This window comes from Chlamydotis macqueenii, chromosome 4, assembly GCF_036417535.1.
Source record: "Chlamydotis macqueenii isolate bChlMac1 chromosome 4, bChlMac1.mat, whole genome shotgun sequence".
Classification (NCBI taxonomy): domain Eukaryota; kingdom Metazoa; phylum Chordata; class Aves; order Otidiformes; family Otididae; genus Chlamydotis; species Chlamydotis macqueenii.
Window position 1 is genome coordinate 84,054,942 of NC_141559.1, and position 17,051 is coordinate 84,071,992.

At 68.8% G+C, this 17,051-nt stretch overlaps 1 protein-coding gene across 1 annotated transcript; it reads right to left on the bottom strand.

The window, feature by feature from the left end:
* Positions 1 to 178: 178 nt before the first annotated feature.
* ATP6V1B1 (ATPase H+ transporting V1 subunit B1) lies at positions 179 to 14,089 on the bottom strand. Its single transcript, XM_086746431.1, has 14 exons — positions 14,005 to 14,089; positions 7,149 to 7,204; positions 6,768 to 6,866; positions 5,610 to 5,703; positions 4,396 to 4,473; positions 3,961 to 4,100; positions 3,508 to 3,609; positions 3,283 to 3,380; positions 2,786 to 2,909; positions 1,617 to 1,767; positions 1,192 to 1,274; positions 969 to 1,073; positions 560 to 689; positions 179 to 477 (listed from the first exon to the last, which is right to left on the bottom strand). Exons 1-14 carry the CDS (start codon positions 14,087 to 14,089, stop codon positions 323 to 325), a joined length of 1,500 nt encoding a protein of 499 aa, XP_086602557.1. The 3' UTR covers positions 179 to 322.
* Between the last annotated feature and the right edge of the window lie 2,962 nt (positions 14,090 to 17,051).

Sequence of the window (17,051 nt, forward strand, 5' to 3'; positions counted from 1 at the left end):
GCCACGGCCGCCGCCGTGCCGCTGGGCCGCCGGCACCCACCCGCCACGGCCTCTGCGCCTCCCCGCGCGTCGGAAAACCAACAAAACCCCAGCACCGGGGAGCGGGGGCTTGGGCAGCCTCCCGCACCCGGGAGGGACTGCACGGGATGCTCGGGGCGGCAGAGGGACGCGCAGGAGCGCGGGCGCGAACGCTGCTTTTATTGAGCGAGGAGAGGTTTCTCCCCGCCGCGGGACGCAGCCCCCGGCCCCAGCAGCAGGACCGTGGGACGGCCCGCGGGGTTTGGGGGGGCGAGGCCGCTCCCCAGGGGTGCCGGGCAGGGGGTCAGAGGGCCGTGGCGGCCGGCGCGGCGGCCTCGCGCGGGTAGAACTCGGCCAGGACGCTCTCGGGGATGCGCTTCAGCAGCTGCCGGGGGAAGATGCGCAGCAGCTGCCAGCCGATGTCCAGCGACTCGAAGACGCTGCGGTTCTCGTAGGGACCTGGGGACGGGGACGCGTGTGGGGGGGCCGGTCCCCGAAGCCCCCGCGGGGCGCGGGGCCGGGGCGCGGGCGGCCGCCTCACCCTGGGCGATGAACTGCTTCTCGAACTTCTGCAGGAACTCCAGGTAGAGCAGGTCGTCGGGCGAGAGCGCCTCCTCCCCCACCACCGCCTTCATGGCCTGCACGTCCTTCCCGATGGCGTAGCAGGCGTACTGCGGGGCGGCCGTCAGCGCGCCACGCGCCCTCCGCCGCCGCCGGCCGCCCGCTTGTGTCACCCGGCGTCCTCGCAGCAGGACAACCCCCCGCTTCCGGGCTCCGCATCCCCTGCGCTTCCCCCTTCCACGGGCGAAGCATCGCCCTCCTTCGCCCCCACCCCTCCCCGACGTCAAGGAGCCAAAAGGCAGCGGGATCCCGGCGCCGAGCAGGGGGAGGAGGGTTTTGGGGGGGTGAAGGGCCCCGCCGCCCCCCGCCGCGTCCCCCCCGGCCCTCACCAGCTGGTTGGAGACGTCCCCGTGGTCCTTCCTGGTCATGCCCTCGCCGATGGCCGACTTCATCAGGCGGGACAGCGAGGGCAGGACGTTGATGGGGGGGTAGATCTGCGGGGTGAGAGGGAGCCCCCCCCGTCCGACAGTGCCGTCACCCCGCTTTGGGGGCCCCCCCGCCCCCAGCGCCCCCCGCCCCCAGCGCCCCCCGCCCCGGCGCACGGGAACGAACCTGCCTGTTGTGGAGCTGCCGGTCGACGTAGATCTGCCCCTCGGTGATGAAGCCGGTCAGGTCGGGGATGGGGTGGGTGATGTCTGGGGGGAAACACGAGGTGCTGTGAACCCCAGAAACGGCTCGGCTGGGACGGGGACACGGCAGCGGCTCGTCACCGGAGCAGCGGGGAAGCTGCACCGACCCGCGGCGGCGGGCAAGAGCCGGTTCCCCTGTCACCGGGCAGGCGAGCGCCCGTCCCAGACTCGCCCGCGTGCGCGTGTCCCCCCAAGTCCGCGCCCCCCCCCCCCCAAACCGCATCCTTCGGCCGAAGTACAACGCCCAAAACTTGGTTAAATCACAGCAATCTGGCGTTTCCCAGCGCGGGCACGGCGGCGGCACCGCACGCCCCGCGGGTACCCCCGCGCGCCCCCCGCGCCGCGGACCGTCGTTGGGCATGGTGAGGATGGGGATCTGGGTGATGGAGCCGCTCCTGCCCTCCACGCGCCCCGCCCGCTCGTAGATGGTGGCCAGGTCGGTGTACATGTAGCCGGGGAAGCCGCGGCGCCCGGGCACCTCTTCCCTGGCTGCCGACACCTGCGGGACGGGGGGCGGTGATGCTGGAGGGGGGTCATGCACCCTGGGCACCCCAAACACCGCCAGCACCCTGGGCACCCCCAGCACCGCGGGCACCCCAAGGATCCTGAGCATCCCGAGCACCCCAGGCACCTAGAGCACCCCAGGCATCCCAAACACCCCGAGCACCCTGCACACCCCGGGGACCCCAAACACCCAGAGCACCCCGAGAACCACAGGGACCCTGAGCACCTGAGCCCCACAGACATTCTGGGCACCCTGAGCACCCTGGGCTCTCCAGGTATCCCAGGTAGCCCAAGCACCCCAAATACCCTGGGCACCCCAAGCACCCTTGGTGTCCTGGGCACCCCAAGCACCTGAGCACCGTGGGCACCTCAGCCATCCCAGGTACCCTAGGCATCCTGGGCACCCTGAGCACCCTAAATACCCCAGGTACCCCAAGCACCCTGAGCACCCTAGGCATCCTGGGCACCCTGAGCACCCTAAATACCCCAGGTACCCCAAGCACCCTGAGCACCCTAGGCATCCTGGGCACCCTGAGCACCCTAAATACCCCAGGTACCCCAAGCACCCTGAGCACCCTAGGCACCCTGGGCACCCTGAGCACCCTAAATACCCCAGGTACCCCAAGCACCCTGAGCACCCTAGGCACCCTGGGCACCCTGAGCACCCTAAATACCCCAGGTACCCCAAGCACCCTGAGCACCCCAGGCACCTCAAGCACCCTTGGAACCTTAGGCATCCTGAGCATCCCAGCCATCCCAAACACCCCAGGCACCCTGGGCTCCTCAGGCGGCCCGAGCACCCTGGAGACTCCAGGTACCCCAAGCACCCTGGGCACCCCGAGCACCCCAAGTACCCCAGGCACCCTGGGCACCTCAGGCACCCTGAGCACCCCGAGCACCCTGGGGACTCCAGGCACCCCAAGTACCCCGAGCACCCCAAGAGGGCAGCCCTCATCCCCTGCCGCAGGGGAGCACGCGGGGAGCAGAGCGGATGCCGGGGGACACGCGCTGACCTCCCGCAGGGCCTCGGCGTAGGAGCTCATGTCCGTCAGGATCACCAGCACGTGCTTCTCGCACTGGTAGGCGAGGAACTCGGCGGTGGTCAGGGCCAGGCGGGGGGTTATGATCCGCTCGATCCTGCGGGGGGACAGGGTGGGCGCCCCCAGACCCCGCACACCCACCCCGCAGCATGCCCCGACCCCGGGCTGGCGGCAGGGGGGACCGGGCACCTCAGGGACACCAGCTCTCAGAGAGGAGGAGGAGGAGGAGAGGGAGGTGGAGAAGGTGGAGAAAAGGAGAAGGAGAAGGTGGAGGAGAAGGAGAAGGAGGAGGAGAAGGAGAAGGTGGAGAAGGAGGAGAAGGAGGAGGAGAAGGAGAAGGAGGAGGAGAAGGAGAAGGAGAAGGAGGAGGAGAAGGAGAAGGTGGAGGAGGAGGAGGAGGAGGAGGAGGAGGAGGAGGAGGAGGAGGAGGAGGAGGAGAGCTGGGTGCCAGAGCCGCGGGGCTGACTCACGTGGGGTCGTTGGCCAGGTTGAGGAAGAGGCACACGTTCTCCATGGAGCCGTTCTCCTCAAAGTCCGACTTGAAGAAGCGCGCCGTCTCCATGTTCACCTGCCCGGGCGGGAGGGAGCCTGGTCAGCAGCGGCTTCGCGGGTGGGGAAACCGAGGCAGCGCAGGGCTCCCCACCAGCGCGCTTCGCCACGCTCGGCTGGGCTGGCCCGCCCCGGCCCCCGCTCACCCCCATGGCAGCGAAGACGATGGCGAAGTTGTCCTCGTGGTAGTCCATCACATCCTTGGATTTCTTCACCAGGCCGGCCTGCCGGCAGATCTGCGCGGCGATCTGCAGCGGGGCAGGGGCCTGGGTCCGGCTGGCGGTGCCCCCCGCGCCGGCACGGCTGCGCTGGCGGGGCCGTGGGGGGGTCCGCAGCCCCCCCGTGCCCCACGTCAGCCCAGATCACCTCCCCTCCCACCCAGCACAGCTCTTGGCACAGGGAGCCCCTCGCTGTGCGGACGGGGAAACTGAGGCACGAGGCAACGCGAGCGCCCCGTCCCCAGCCCGTCGCCCTGCGGAGCCGGAGCAGAGCGGGGCGGGGAGGAGAGACGCGGGAGAGGCGCTCCAGCCTCCCCCAATCCCCCCCGTGCTGCCTCCTCCACCCTCCTCCCCGTGCTCGGCGCCCCGCGGGGGCCCCACCTCGTTGTGGGGGAGGCCGGCAGCGGAGAAGATGGGGATCTTCTGGCCGCGGGCGATGCTGTTCATCACGTCGATGGGCGAGATGCCGGTCTGGATCATCTCCTCCGGGTAGATGCGGCCGTGGGGGTTGATGGGCTGGCCTGGGGCGGGAGAGGGACGTGAGGCTCCCCAAAATGGGGGAACGGCCGCCGGCGGCGCCAAAAGCTAGGGGAGAGCCTCTGGGGCCGAGGAAGGGGTGCTTCCCTGGGCCAGCGCTGGGGTGGGACGGGGTCACCAGGCACCAGCCCTGCACCCGTCCCCCCGCCCGGGGCACCCCGACGGGACGGAGGGACCCCCCTGTGGAGCTGGGGTGGGACCATCAGGGCGCGGCGCTCTCCCCAAATGGCGCGACGTCCCCAAGGCCCCCCCGCAGCCGGAACGCCATGCCACCGTCACCGTTGATGTCCAGGAAGTCCTCGGCCATCACCGGGGGTCCGCCGTCGATGGGCTTGGCAGAGCCGTTGAAGACCCGACCTGCGCGGAGAGAGCGGCTGGCGGCACCGCGACCCGGCCCCACGGCTGTGGGGCAGGGGCTCCCCCCGCCCCCCGCCCCGCGCCGGCTCCCACCGAGCCCTCGCGTTGACGCTCGGCATCACCGAGCGGCTCCGAGCGCCGGATCGATGGCGGCAAAGCCAACGCGCCGCCCCCCCCGGCACCCCCGCGTGCCGCCGCCGCCCCCCACCCCGGGATTTTCCTCCGGTCCCCGACGGGGCCGGGAAGCATCGCGGATGTCAGAGCGGATCAGGCTGACGGGCACGGAGCACGAAAGGTCACTGACCTTGGCGCTGGCTGGGGACCCGCGCCGCGCTCCCCCCCGCGCCGCCACACAAAGAGCGGCAGAGGGGAGCGGGGACGCAGCTGAGCCCCCCGGGGACCCGGTTTTGGGGGCGGGGAGGAAGGGGAACCCGCTCCCCGAGCCGGGATGGGGACACTCGGGGGGGGCAAGGGGGTCTCACGGCCAGACCCCGCGTGGGGGACAGGGGCGGGGGGCGGCCGGGGGGGCCGTGTCACCGCGCGGCACTCGACGCGCCCCCGCCCGTCACCCCTGCCCTTTGCGGAGCGGGCTCCGCGCCGCCGGCCGAGACGGGAAGGAGATGGCAGGAGACACTCGGCCCCCGCGATGGGGAGCGAGACCCCCGCCTCCGCCATCCTCCCTCCGTCAAAACCGCCGTCGCCGGGGCCGCGCCGGGGACACAGCGCCTTTCGGGTTGGGGTCGGGGCCCGGGGCTGGGGGCCGTGGGGGTCTGCCCGCCCCCAGCTCTGCCCGGCCGGGCGTCCCCGGGGGGGTGGCCGGTGCCCCCCGAGCGTCCTCGCGCTCAGGGCTCAGCGCGGACGGGGAGGGCGCTGGGCAGCCCCCCAATCTCCGGAGGGCAGGATGACGGCACCGCAGTTCGCCGTGCCCACCCGGGAAACCTTCTCCCAGTCCAGAGCCAGCTTTTTCTCCCGGGATTCCTGGGCAGGGTGGGCCCAGGGGGTGTTTTATCCCCACACGAGGGTGACGCGCCGGGGGCAGAGCCGAACCCCGAGCTCGCAGCACCCCCACAGCGCCCCGCGGCCCCCCCCACCCGTGCACCGAGCTGCGCCGGGGCTCAGCGGCGGCGCGGGCTCACCCAGCATGTCCTCGGAAACCGGCGTGCGCAGGATGTCGCCCGTGAACTCGCAGGAGGTCTTCTTGGCGTCGATGCCGGACGTGCCCTCAAACACCTGCCGAGACCCCGGGGGCAGGGGGCGAGCGGGGGGCGCGGGGGGCAATTAGTGGGGATTAGGGGGCTGGGGGGGCGGCCGGGCTCTCCGTGGGGAGGCGACGTGATCCGCGCTCACCCAAAAAAGCCAACCTGGTGGGGAGGGGTGACGGAAGAGGGGGAGAAAGCCCCGAAAACTCCCCTGCAAGGGGCTGCGGGGGGGGGCAGAGGAGGGCCCCCCTCGCCCTGCCCCGCGCGGCAGCCGGAACCACAGGCGCTTTGACGGGTATAATATTTGACACCGTTTGTGCTAATTAACCTCCCCAGCGCCCCGTTAATTAGAGCCGCGCGGCCCCTCGGGACGGCCGGGGCATCCTTTTTTCCCCCTTTTTTCTTTTTTCCCTTTCCTCCCCCCTTCTTTCCCTTTTGTTTTTTTTCTCCCTTCTTTTTTCCTTTTTCTCCCTTTCTATTTTTTTCCTTTTGTCCCTTTTTCCCCTCTATCCCGCCTTTTGCCTTTTTTCCCTTTTATCCTTTTTCCCTCTTTTCTCTTTTTCCTCCTTTTCCCTTTCTTTTTCCCATTCTTTCTCTTTTTTCCATTTTTTCCCCTTTCCCCCTTCTTTTTTCCTTTTTTTTCTCTTTTTTTCTTTCTTTCCCATTTTTATTTTTTCGCTATTTACCTTTTTCCCTTTTTTCCCCTTTTCACCCTTTTTTTCATTTCTCCTTTTTTTCCCCTTTCTTTCCCTTTTTTCCCCTTTCTTTCCTTTTTTTCCCTTTTTTCCCTTTTCTTTCCCTCTTGTCCTTCCCGAGGCTCTCTCCCGAACAGGACCCGCAGGGCACCACAGATCCGCGGGCCGGGGTCCAGCGTCTCGCCAGCCAGCACCTGGCCAGTTTGGCCGCGCGGCCCCCCAGCCCCCCGGCTGGCCCATTCGGGGGGACTGGGGACAACCCCCAACGGCCCCGGGGAGACCCCCCTGCTCGGCTGCCCCGCGCTGGGGGTCGCTGGCCACCGGCGCCGAGGGGGGCAGAGCCCCAGGCCGCGGGTCCGTCCCAGCGCGGGTCCGTCCCAGCGCGTCCCGCCAGGCTCACCTGGACGATGGCCTTGGCGCCCATCACCTCCAGGACCTGCCCGCTGCGGCTGGCGCCGTTGGGCAGCGCGAAGTTCACGATCTCGGCGTACTGGGCAAACTGCCGGGACGGGGGGCGACGGGTGGGGGCTCCGCTCCCCTGGCCCCCCACACCGCCCCCCGCAGCCCTCGCGGGGGCCTGTCAGCCAGCGCTGCCTCAGTTTCCCCTCCCGTACGCTCGCACGCGTTCCCCGCACACGCATGCTGCACGCCCACACGCGTGTGCAGGGCGGCCCCGTGCGTGTGCGGGCTCCGCTCTCAGCCGTGTCCGGAGCTCAGAGCTGGGACACGGGGACAGCCGTGGGGACAAGGGGACGCCCCCCATCGCACCCCCCTGCCCTACCTTCACGTTGTCCAGCACCACCAAGGGCCCGTTGACGCCGCACACCGTCCGGTAGGCTGGGGGTGGGGGGCAAGGACACCGCCGTCAGCCCCCCGCAGCCGGGGATGCTCCCACCCCGCTCCCGGCATCATCACCCCCAGAAATGGGTCATCACCCCCCGCCTCGCCCGGGGAGCCCCCGCCGCCTCCCCCGTCCCCGCGCGGACCGCGACGGGCACGGGTTGGCACCCCCTCACCGCTGTCCCCCCCCAAATGCTGCAGTGCTGGCAGGACGAGGTGGTGCCCGCTGCCGGCCCCGCGGACGCTTCGCCTTCCCGAGGTGCCCGCGCGCCATCCCCGGGAGGCCACGACCGGGAACGCCGCCACGACCGGGAACGCCGCCACGACCGGGAACGGCCACCACGACCGGCGCTTTTCGGACGCAGGATGAGCCGTGTCCCCCCGTCCCCACCTTCCCTGGCTCAACCCACCCCCGTCCCACCCCAGGAGATCTCCACGGGTTTTTGGGGGTCAGGCGCGCGGCTGGGACCCCGCGGGGGACTCGTGCGGCGCCACGTTCGGATGAGGAGGAGCGCGGTGACGACGGAGAGCCCGGGGATAACGGCGGGGTGGGGGCGACAAGCGGGGTGCAGACGCCTGCGAGCCCGGGCCCCCGCGGCCGGGGAAAACGAGGGGCGGGAGCCGCTTCCCGGGCGAGCGCAGGTGCCGGGGAAGCGAAGCGGCGCTAAGCCGCTCCCTTGATCATTTCACCGATGTGTCAAGCGCCGTGAGGGCCTGCCGTGGCCGGGCCCGGCTCCGCTGACCCCGCCGGGGCCTTTCGTCCCCCCGCGCTCTCTCCTCACACCCGGTTCTCCGATTTCCCCATGATCCTAATAGGATTGGAGAGGCCGGGCCAGCTGGCGAGCTTGCCAGCCGGCCGCGGGGATGGGTGGTCCGCGCCGCGGGGACCCGCCGTCCCCGCCATGTTTCCGGTGACGCCGGCACTGGCGCAGCTCCCTGGGTGCGGGAGCTCGGCAGCCCAGCCGGACCAGCCCCGGGAGCTCCATCGCCGGGGGACGGCTCCCGTTTGCTCCTCGTCGGGCGCGTCCCGTGCCGGGGAGCACTCATCCTCGCCGTGGGGTCACGCTCCATGTCCCCAGCGTCCCCCTTCCCTCGCCCAGCCCGTGTCCTGGCGCGGGCGCTGGCAGTGCCGTAACCCCCGCCGTTTTTGCAATTAGCCTTCTCCCCGTCACCCAGTAACGCCCAGTTCCCGCTGGTCGCCCATTCAGCCCTGGGGGGCTGGCACACGGGGAGCCGGCTCTCCACCGCCGACCTCGCCGCCTTTTGTCTCCGTTCTTCCCAAAGTGACCATTCCGCCTTTTATTCCCCCTTCCGACCCCTTCGCAAACATCGGCCGCCGCCTCGCCTGCTTCCCTTTCCCCGGGACGTTTTGTTGGGCTCTTTTCTCTCCCCGCACAGCAGCCACCCACGCGGGACACGGCCGCGGGGCTCGCCCCTCTCCCCCCAGCGCGCTGCTCTCCGGCCCAGCCCCGACGGCCGCCAGCCTCCTCGGGACCCTGCTGGCTTCCCCCCGAGCACAGCGGGCCGTCCTCTCCCACCGAGGGCATCGGCCCTCTGGCCGCACCGCTTGGTGCCCTGCGGCTGTGACACGGGGTCATCGGCCAAGGTCTCTGCCTACCCATTCATCCGTCCCACATCCAGTTCCACATCCATCCACGCCTGCATCCATCCATCCATCCATCCAGCCTCCCATTCATCCATGCTTACATCATCCCATCCATCCTCCCATCCACTCATCCAGCTCCACAACCATCCATCTATCCACCTCCGTGTCCATCCATCCATCCTCCCATCCTTCCACCCATCCAGCTACATGTCCATCCATCCATCCTCCCGTCTGACCTCCCATCTATTCATGGAGCTCCCCATCCATCCATCCACCCATCCATCCTCCCACCCATCCATTCGTCTGTCCTTCCATTCACCCATCCAGCTCCGTGTCCATCTATCCATCCTCCCATCCATTCATCCAGCTCCGTGTCCATCCATCCATCCTCCCATCCATTCATCCAGCTCCGTGTCCATCCATCCATCCTCCCATCCATTCATCCAGCTCCGTGTCCATCTATCCATCCTCCCATCCATTCATCCAGCTCCGTGTCCACCTATCCATCCACCCATCCATTCATCCAGCTCCGTGTCCATCTATCCATCCACCCATCCATTCATCCAGCTCCGTGTCCATCCATCCATCCTCCCATCCATTCATCCAGCTCCGTGTCCATCCATCCATCCTCCCATCCTTCAACCCATCCAGCTCCGTGTCCATCCATCCATCCTCCCATCCATTCATCCAGCTCCATGTCCATCCATCCATCCTCCCATCTTTCCATCCATCCTTCCATCCAGCTCCACGTCCGTTCATCCTCCCATTGTTCCATCCTTCCTTCTGTTCATCCAGCTTCACGTCCATCCATCCGTCCACTCACCCATGCATCCTCCCATCCTTCCATCCTTCCATCCACTCATCCATCCATCCTCCCATCCTTCCATCCATTCATCCGGCTCCGTGTCCACCCGCCCACCTTTCCATACACATTCGCCCCCCAGCCATCACTCAGGGAGGGGACGGCTGCTCCTCTCGCTTCCTCACGGGGAAACTGAGGCAGGACACTGGGCCGCCGGTGGACAGTCAGACGGACATCCGGACTCGGGCACGGAGAAACGAAAACATTGCTCCGTGACTCCCGGCGGCCTCCCTTCGGATTTCCGCGCCGAAGCAAAACCACGCCCCGGGCGATATTACGAAAAACCAATCTCCCGCGAGGGATTTTTCTGCGAAACGTTTCATTTCCTGCAAAGGCCTCGCAAACGGGGCAGCCCCAGGGCTTCACCCCCGGCCCCGGCCTGCCCCGAACCCGGCCGGCCCCGGCCGATGTCGCATCGCTGCGGCCCACGCGCGTCTCGGCCGTGCGACAGCCTCTGTCGCGACAGAGAAGGAAATCGCGCCGGCGACGCCAAGCGACGGCCCACCGACCGGCGGGAGGCTGAAGGGCCGAGGAGGAGGAGGAGGAGGAAGAGGAGGAGAGGGTTGGGGCAGAGGAGGGGGAGCCGCCGCTCCCAGAAAGCCCTAATTCCGATAATTAAGACGTTGAGCTGTTAGGAACAAGGCGGGGGGAGGAGCGGCGGGGTGGGTGGGCTGCGGCGGCCGGCCGAAGGGGTCACGGGAGGCAGCGGGGAGAGGGGCGAAGAAGAAAAGAAACCAAATCTCTCAACCTGGCCTTTCCACAACCCCAGCCCCAAATTCACAGCTCCTGTCAGATGCAATCTCCGTTAGTCCCGACGCTCACGCCCTCCTAACCGCCGCCGCGGCCGGAGCGGGGGGAACGGGCCCCCGACCCAGCTACACCCCGCTAATTGCTCCCACTCACCCGCCCTGCCCTCCCCGGCCCCCGGCCCCTGCCCCGGCCGGCCACCGCCCGGCGCGCGCACGCCGTAGGGTCCTGCTCCCAACTGCGCCGGGGGCTCGCTCCCAACCTCCGGGACGGCCGGCGGGCCCGGGGGCTGCCGCGCGCCGTGGCCAGGGCACCAACGCAGCCCCGGCTCCATCCTCCTCTGGCCGCCGCGCGGAGCTTGGGGAAACCCCGCCGAGGGTGTTGCCTTCTCCGATCGAGGCCGATTTGGGGGGAATTTGGCGCCTGCCCGGTGACGGCCACCTCGGCCTCTGGGACGGGGTGCACAGCGGGTGACGCCGATCCCCGCTCGCCGCCCAAGGGGCTTCGCACATCCCCGACCCCGAATTACAGAGCTGGGGTTCACACGCAGCCTCTGACACCCTGTCCCCCCTTAGCCCCCCGCGCGGGCCGAAGGGGAGCCGAGCTGGAGCAGAGACAGGGAACGGGACCCAGACAGCCCCAAAATCCCCAAAACCCCTCTCCCCTCTGGCCCGGGGCAGGGATGGGGATGAGGAGGCTCTGTCACACCGGGACGGGTCTCCGGCGTCCCCCAGCTCACCCCCAGCAGGTGTGGGGCGGGGGTCCCGCTGCGCTGCCCCCCGCCTGGCACCTCATGGCCGTGGCAGCGGACGCCCCGTGGGGCGGGGGGGTGTGGGCGCGCCGAGCCCAAGGCGCAGCGTGGGCACAGGCTGCTCCGCGCCGGGCATCCCGCATCCCCCCAGGACGCCGCTCGCCATTTCGGCGCCCACCGCCCTACAGATCCCGCCGTGCGGGGCGGCTGGGTCGCCGCCGCGGCTCTGGTGCCGTTACCGACCGCAATATCCAGTTTTTTAACCAAAACGCCCGGCCAGGCTGGCGCTTGAGGTGCCGCAACCCAGACCCCAGGACGGGGCGCGAATGCGACCCCCGCGAGCTCAAAACCCTCCTCGTCCCCGGCACCAGAGCCGCGGCGGTGACCCATCCGCCCCGAGAGCCGACACCGTCCTGGGATTTTTCCGACAGTCCCTAAGTGACCCCTGGCCCCTCGGAAACCTGCCCATTGTGCCATGTGTCACTTCGCGCCGAGCCGTCAAACCCACCGCGCTGTCCCAGGCCGGCGGGGCGGGTGAAAAGCCCGGCGGGGGGTCGCGCTCTATGCCACTAATTAGGGCGCGGGCCGCCGAGGGTTCCCATACACACCTGCGTGTCACGTGAGGGGCGGCGAAGAATGGCCGCGCCAGCCGAGCGTGAAGCGAGGAAGCCAACTCAAGGAAAAAAAAAAAAAAAACCAAAAAAAAAACAAAAAAAAAAGTGCTGGGCTTGCGCTTCCATTTTTTTTTTTTTTAATCAGACAAAACAGGGCCGGGGGAGCGGGGATGCCGGAGCGCGGGGCGGCGCGGGCGATGCCGGCACCAGCTGTGCCGAGGCCTTTCGGAGGCTGGGATGGGGCCGAGAGGAACAGAGAGGCGACGGAGAGCGGGGCCGTGGGGCTGGGGGAGCCCGCCGCGCCGTGGGGTGGGGGGTCCCGCTGCTGCGTGAGGCGGGGGGGGATTAATGGCAGAAAAACCACAGAGAGCGGAGAATTCGACGCTCCCCGAGCGCCCCGCGAGGCTCAGCGCCCTGAGGAGGGGTGTCGGGGTGCGTGGGGCCGGGGGGTCGCCCTGGCTCCCCTCCTCCTGCTTCCCACCTCCCCAGGGGGCAACGCCGCCGCCCAAACCCCACCGGCCACAGCTCCCCGAGGCACCAGCCCCCGCCCGGGGCCGGCCCAGCGCGGGGTCCCGGCGGGACACGGGCGTCACGGCTGACGGGGGGGCTGGTTGGGGCACGGCGGAGGAGAAGCCGGGATGCGTCCACCAAAAATCCCCTTGGGGGTTGCTGACAGCCGTCTCCTGCTTCCTCCATCCTCCCGGCCCTCCGTCCCCCCGGCCTCCCACGGAAAACGCGCTCGCTGAGCTGAAAGCGCACCGTGGGGCCGTGCGGGGCCGTGGGGCGGGACGCGAGAGCCCCCCACTCCACCCAAGCAGCCCCGAGCCCACGCGCCTGCTCGCCGGGTTGATTTTCGGAAAGACGGGTCGAGCCAAAGGCTGGGGGGGGGGGTGACAAGCGCTTCTTCCGCTCGCTTGTCCTAACGGATTTGTGGCTGCTGAGGCCTCTCCAGCGAGGCGCGCTGGGGGTCCGCGTCCCTCCCCCACACCCCTCTCCGACATCCCATCTCCAGGACGCCAGAGCAGGACCGTCCCAGCATGGGGGGGGTCTGGTTTTGAGGAGCCAGGCTGGCAAAGCCGGCGCTGCCGGCGGGGCGGGGGCCACGCGGGGCATCGGCCATGGCGCCGGCGGGCGGGAAGAACCTCGGAAACGCGCCTGGAAAAGCCAGCAGGAGCGCGGCAGCCGCGCGCCGGGCCCTGCGACCGGGCTGCTGGGTGCAGACGGGTCCGGTTTGGGTGGAGGGGAGCCCGCGGAGCCCCCACGGGGATCCCACCCCTCTAATGGCACGCAGGAGCTCCCCCCGCAGCCCCCCCCATCCCCATCCCCATCCCACCCCACGTGAGGCCGGGAGAGGTGCCCCCCGGGCCGCTCCCTGCTGACAGCAAACACGGGTGGGCGGCCGGGCAGAGCCGGTTGCGCTCAGCCGTGGCGGGACGGCGCGGCCGGGACGGTGCCAGGCCGGAGCCACCCGGTTTGGGGCGAGGGAGGCGACAGCGGGGACGCCAAAGGTCGCAGCCGATGTCCTTGACGCCTCCGAGCCCGCCATGCTGGGGCGGGTGGGGGTCACCGCAGAGCCGCCCGCGGGTGCGGGGCGGGGGAGACGGGCACACCGACACCCACCCCGCGGACACGGGCGGCACCGGGGGGGCCACGGGAAATCGACGCCTCCCCGGCACGTCCCTTGTCACCGTCACCCGTGACGGCCCCCGCACCCTCCCGAGAGACCCACACGGCCCCCCCCGCCCGTGGTGGGGAGCACGGGGGGTCACCAGGGCTCGATCCCTGTCTGCTCCGGTGTTACCCACCACCCACCCCTGTCTGCCCCACCGTCCCCCACCCATCCCACCCACCCCTGCCTGCCCCACTGCCTCCCACCCATCCCACCCACTCCTGTCTGCCCCACCGTCCCCCACCGTGTCTGCCCTGGTGTCACCCACTTGTCCCTGCCTGCCCCAGCGCCCCCCACCCACCCCTGCTTGTCCCCATGTCACCTACCCCCACACCCCTGCCTGTCCTGGTGCCCCCCCACCCACCCATGCTCACCCCACTGCCCCCCACCCACCCCTGCCACCCCTGCCTGTCCCCGTGTCACCTACCCACACACTCCTGCCTACCCCGGTGTCACCCACCCCCCCACCCCCCGCCTGCCCCACCGCGCCCCCCGGGCCGGCGGCAGAGGGGTGCGGCGCCCCCCACGCGTGTCCCCTCCCCACTCACTGAGCCTGGAGCCGGTGCAGGGACGGGTGGCGGCCAGCGCCTGCTCCCGGGCAGCGGCCGCTGCCTGCACCTTGGTGGCGGCCATGGCCGGGACGGGACGGGCCGGGCCGGGCCGGGCCGGGGCTATGTACCCCTCCCCGCACCGCCCCCGCCCGGCCCCGCCCGCCCAGCGCACCGGTAGCGCCGGCCCCGTGTTGGCTGTAAACAGCGGGGGGGGGGGGTAACGGTGGGGTGGGGTGGGGTGGGATGGGAATGGGATGGGGATGGGATGGGATGGGATGGGGATGGGATGGGGATGGGGATGGGGATGGGATGGGATGGGGTGGGATGGGATGGGATGGGATGGGATGGGATGGGGATGGGGATGGGGATGGGATGGGATGGGGATGGGATGGGGATGGGGATGGGGATGGGATGGGATGGGGTGGGATGGGATGGGATGGGATGGGATGGGATGGGGTGGGGATGGGATGGGGATGGGATGGGATGGGATGGGGATGGGATGGGATGGGATGGGGATGGGGATGGGATGGGATGGGATGGGGATGGGATGGGATGGGATGGGGATGGGATGGGATTGGGATGGGGATGGGATGGGATGGGATGGGGTGGGGATGGGATGGGGTGGGGTGGGATGGGATGGGATGGGATGGGATGGGGATGGGGTGGGATGGGGTGGGATGGGATGGGATGGGATGGGATGGGGATGGGATGGGATGGGGTGGGGATGGGATGGGGTGGGGTGGGATGGGATGGGATGGGGTGGGGTGGGATGGGATGGGGTGGGGTGGGATGCGATGGGATGGGATGGGGTGGGGTGGGGTGGGGTGGGATGGGAATGGGATGGGATGGGATGGGATGGGATGGGATGGGGTGGGATGGGATGGGAATGGGATGGGATGGGGTGGGGTGGGATGGGATGGGAAGGGATGGGATGGGATGGGATGGGGATGGGATGGGGATGGGATGGGATGGGATGGGATGGGGTGGGGATGGGATGGGATGGGATGGGGATGGGATGGGATGGGGATGGGATGGGGTGGGATGGGATGGGATGGGATGGGGATGGGGATGGGATGGGATGGGATGGGATGGGATGGGATGGGATGGGATGGGATGGGGATGGGAATGGGATGGGATGGGGATGGGAATGGGATGGGATGGGGATGGGATGGGATGGGGATGGGAATGGGATGGGATGGGATGGGGATGGGATGGGATGGGATGGGGTGGGATGGGGATGGGATGGGATGGGATGGGATGGGATGGGGACGGGATGGGATGGGATGGGGTGGGATGGGATGGGAATGGGGATGGGATGGGGATGGGATGGGGATGGGATGGGATGGGATGGGATGGGGTGGGGTGGGATGGGATGGGGATGGGATGGGATGGGATGGGATGGGGTGGGATGGGGTATAGGGGAGTGGTCTGCACCCCCCACCCGCTGCAGGCTGTGGGCGCAGAGGCTGGGCAGGGCTGGGATCAGGCCCGGGGGGCGGGGGGGCTCGCACCCAGTGTGATGGGCGGGGGGGGCTCACACTGGGTGTGATGGGGGGTGGTGGTCCGGTGTTTGGGACGGGGCCGTGCTCAGCACAGCCCTGGGGAAGGGGGGCAGCGGGGAGGGGGTGTTGGGGTGCTGCTGGGGTGGGGGGGCGGTATGCCCATGCACGGGGGTCAGGTGGGCTTCAGAACACCTCCCCGCGAGGCTGAGGCGACGGAGGAGGAGGAGGCAGGTGGAGGCAGGACATCACGTTTATTAACCATCAGAAACCACATCATTCCGTCAAGTTTTACATCCAGTACTTTTTTTTTTTTTTTGACTTTTCTTTTTTTTCCCCCCGATTGTACGAGTCAGGAGGAGCTGCCGGAGGCGAGCGGAGCAGGGTGGGCTGGGGGGTGAGGCCAATTCCCACTGGACCCCCAGACCCCCCCCCCGGGACAGCTTCGCTGGGGGCATTCGCTTTGGGACACGGAGGCTTTGGACAAGCAGCAGCTTTGGGTTCAGTCTGCGGAACGGGTTTGGCCCGCGGCCGGGCAAAACCACCGGAGACCCCCACAACCGCCAGGCTGTAGGGGCTCCTTCGGAGAAAACACCTGAACGTTGCTTTTTTGGAAATGCCCCCAAGCCCCCTCCACCCATGAAGGCGCGAGGGGTCGCTTCCCCGTTAAACCAGACCAAGGTTCCTCCCAGCGAGCCCGGGGCGGGCGGAAAAACCTCGGGAAATTCCTGCGGGCAGAGGGAAAAAGCGAAGCACAAGTCCCGGGGGGGGGCTGGCAGCAGGATGCCCCCGTCTCGGCGTCGCCCGCTCCGCCCGCCTGGGCTCGCTGCCTCTCGTACCGCGCTCGCGGGCCGGGGAAGGACCGGCGGCGACAGAAATATAAATTAAGTGACGCGGGGAAGGGGAGAAAGCCATCGGTCCCGTCAAAGATCCCGAATCGCAAGCGGGGCGCAGGGGCGTCGGGCGAACCCCGCGCCCTGCCTCGGTTTCCCCACCTGCAGCCGACCCCCCCCCGGCTCCGCGGAGCGGGGCGAGACCTCGGCGCTCGCTCCCGTAAAGTGCTCCAGGCGTGAGGTGAGCAATAAATACTATTCCATAGAAACGCTCCATCTAACGGAAAAAAATAAAAACCGCCGGCACCTTTCCATAAAATCATTTCTGCTCCGTATTTCCCCACAAAACCCCGGCAACAGCCGGGCCGGGGCCGTGCAGAGCCGCAGCCTGGGCGCAGGGCCGTCGCGGGGGTAATCATCGTTATGGAACTCGACGCCCCGGCGAGGCCTTTCCTGGGGGGGTTCATGTGTTGTGTTGAATTTCTCCCCCCCCGCCCTCCCAGAACGCCCTATATCTGCTGGAAAAAAAAAAAAAAACAAAAAACCGGAATGCAAGACTCTCAGAGCTCCACGCTCGCGAGCTTGGCTCCCGTCCCAGCTCCCGCTTTTCCTCTTTTTTTTCCCCTTTTCCCAGTCACGGATGTGGGGTGCAGGGGCGGTTCGGTGGCGGAGAACCCCCTGTCCCCGTCCCCTCCCACAGAGCGTCCCGCCG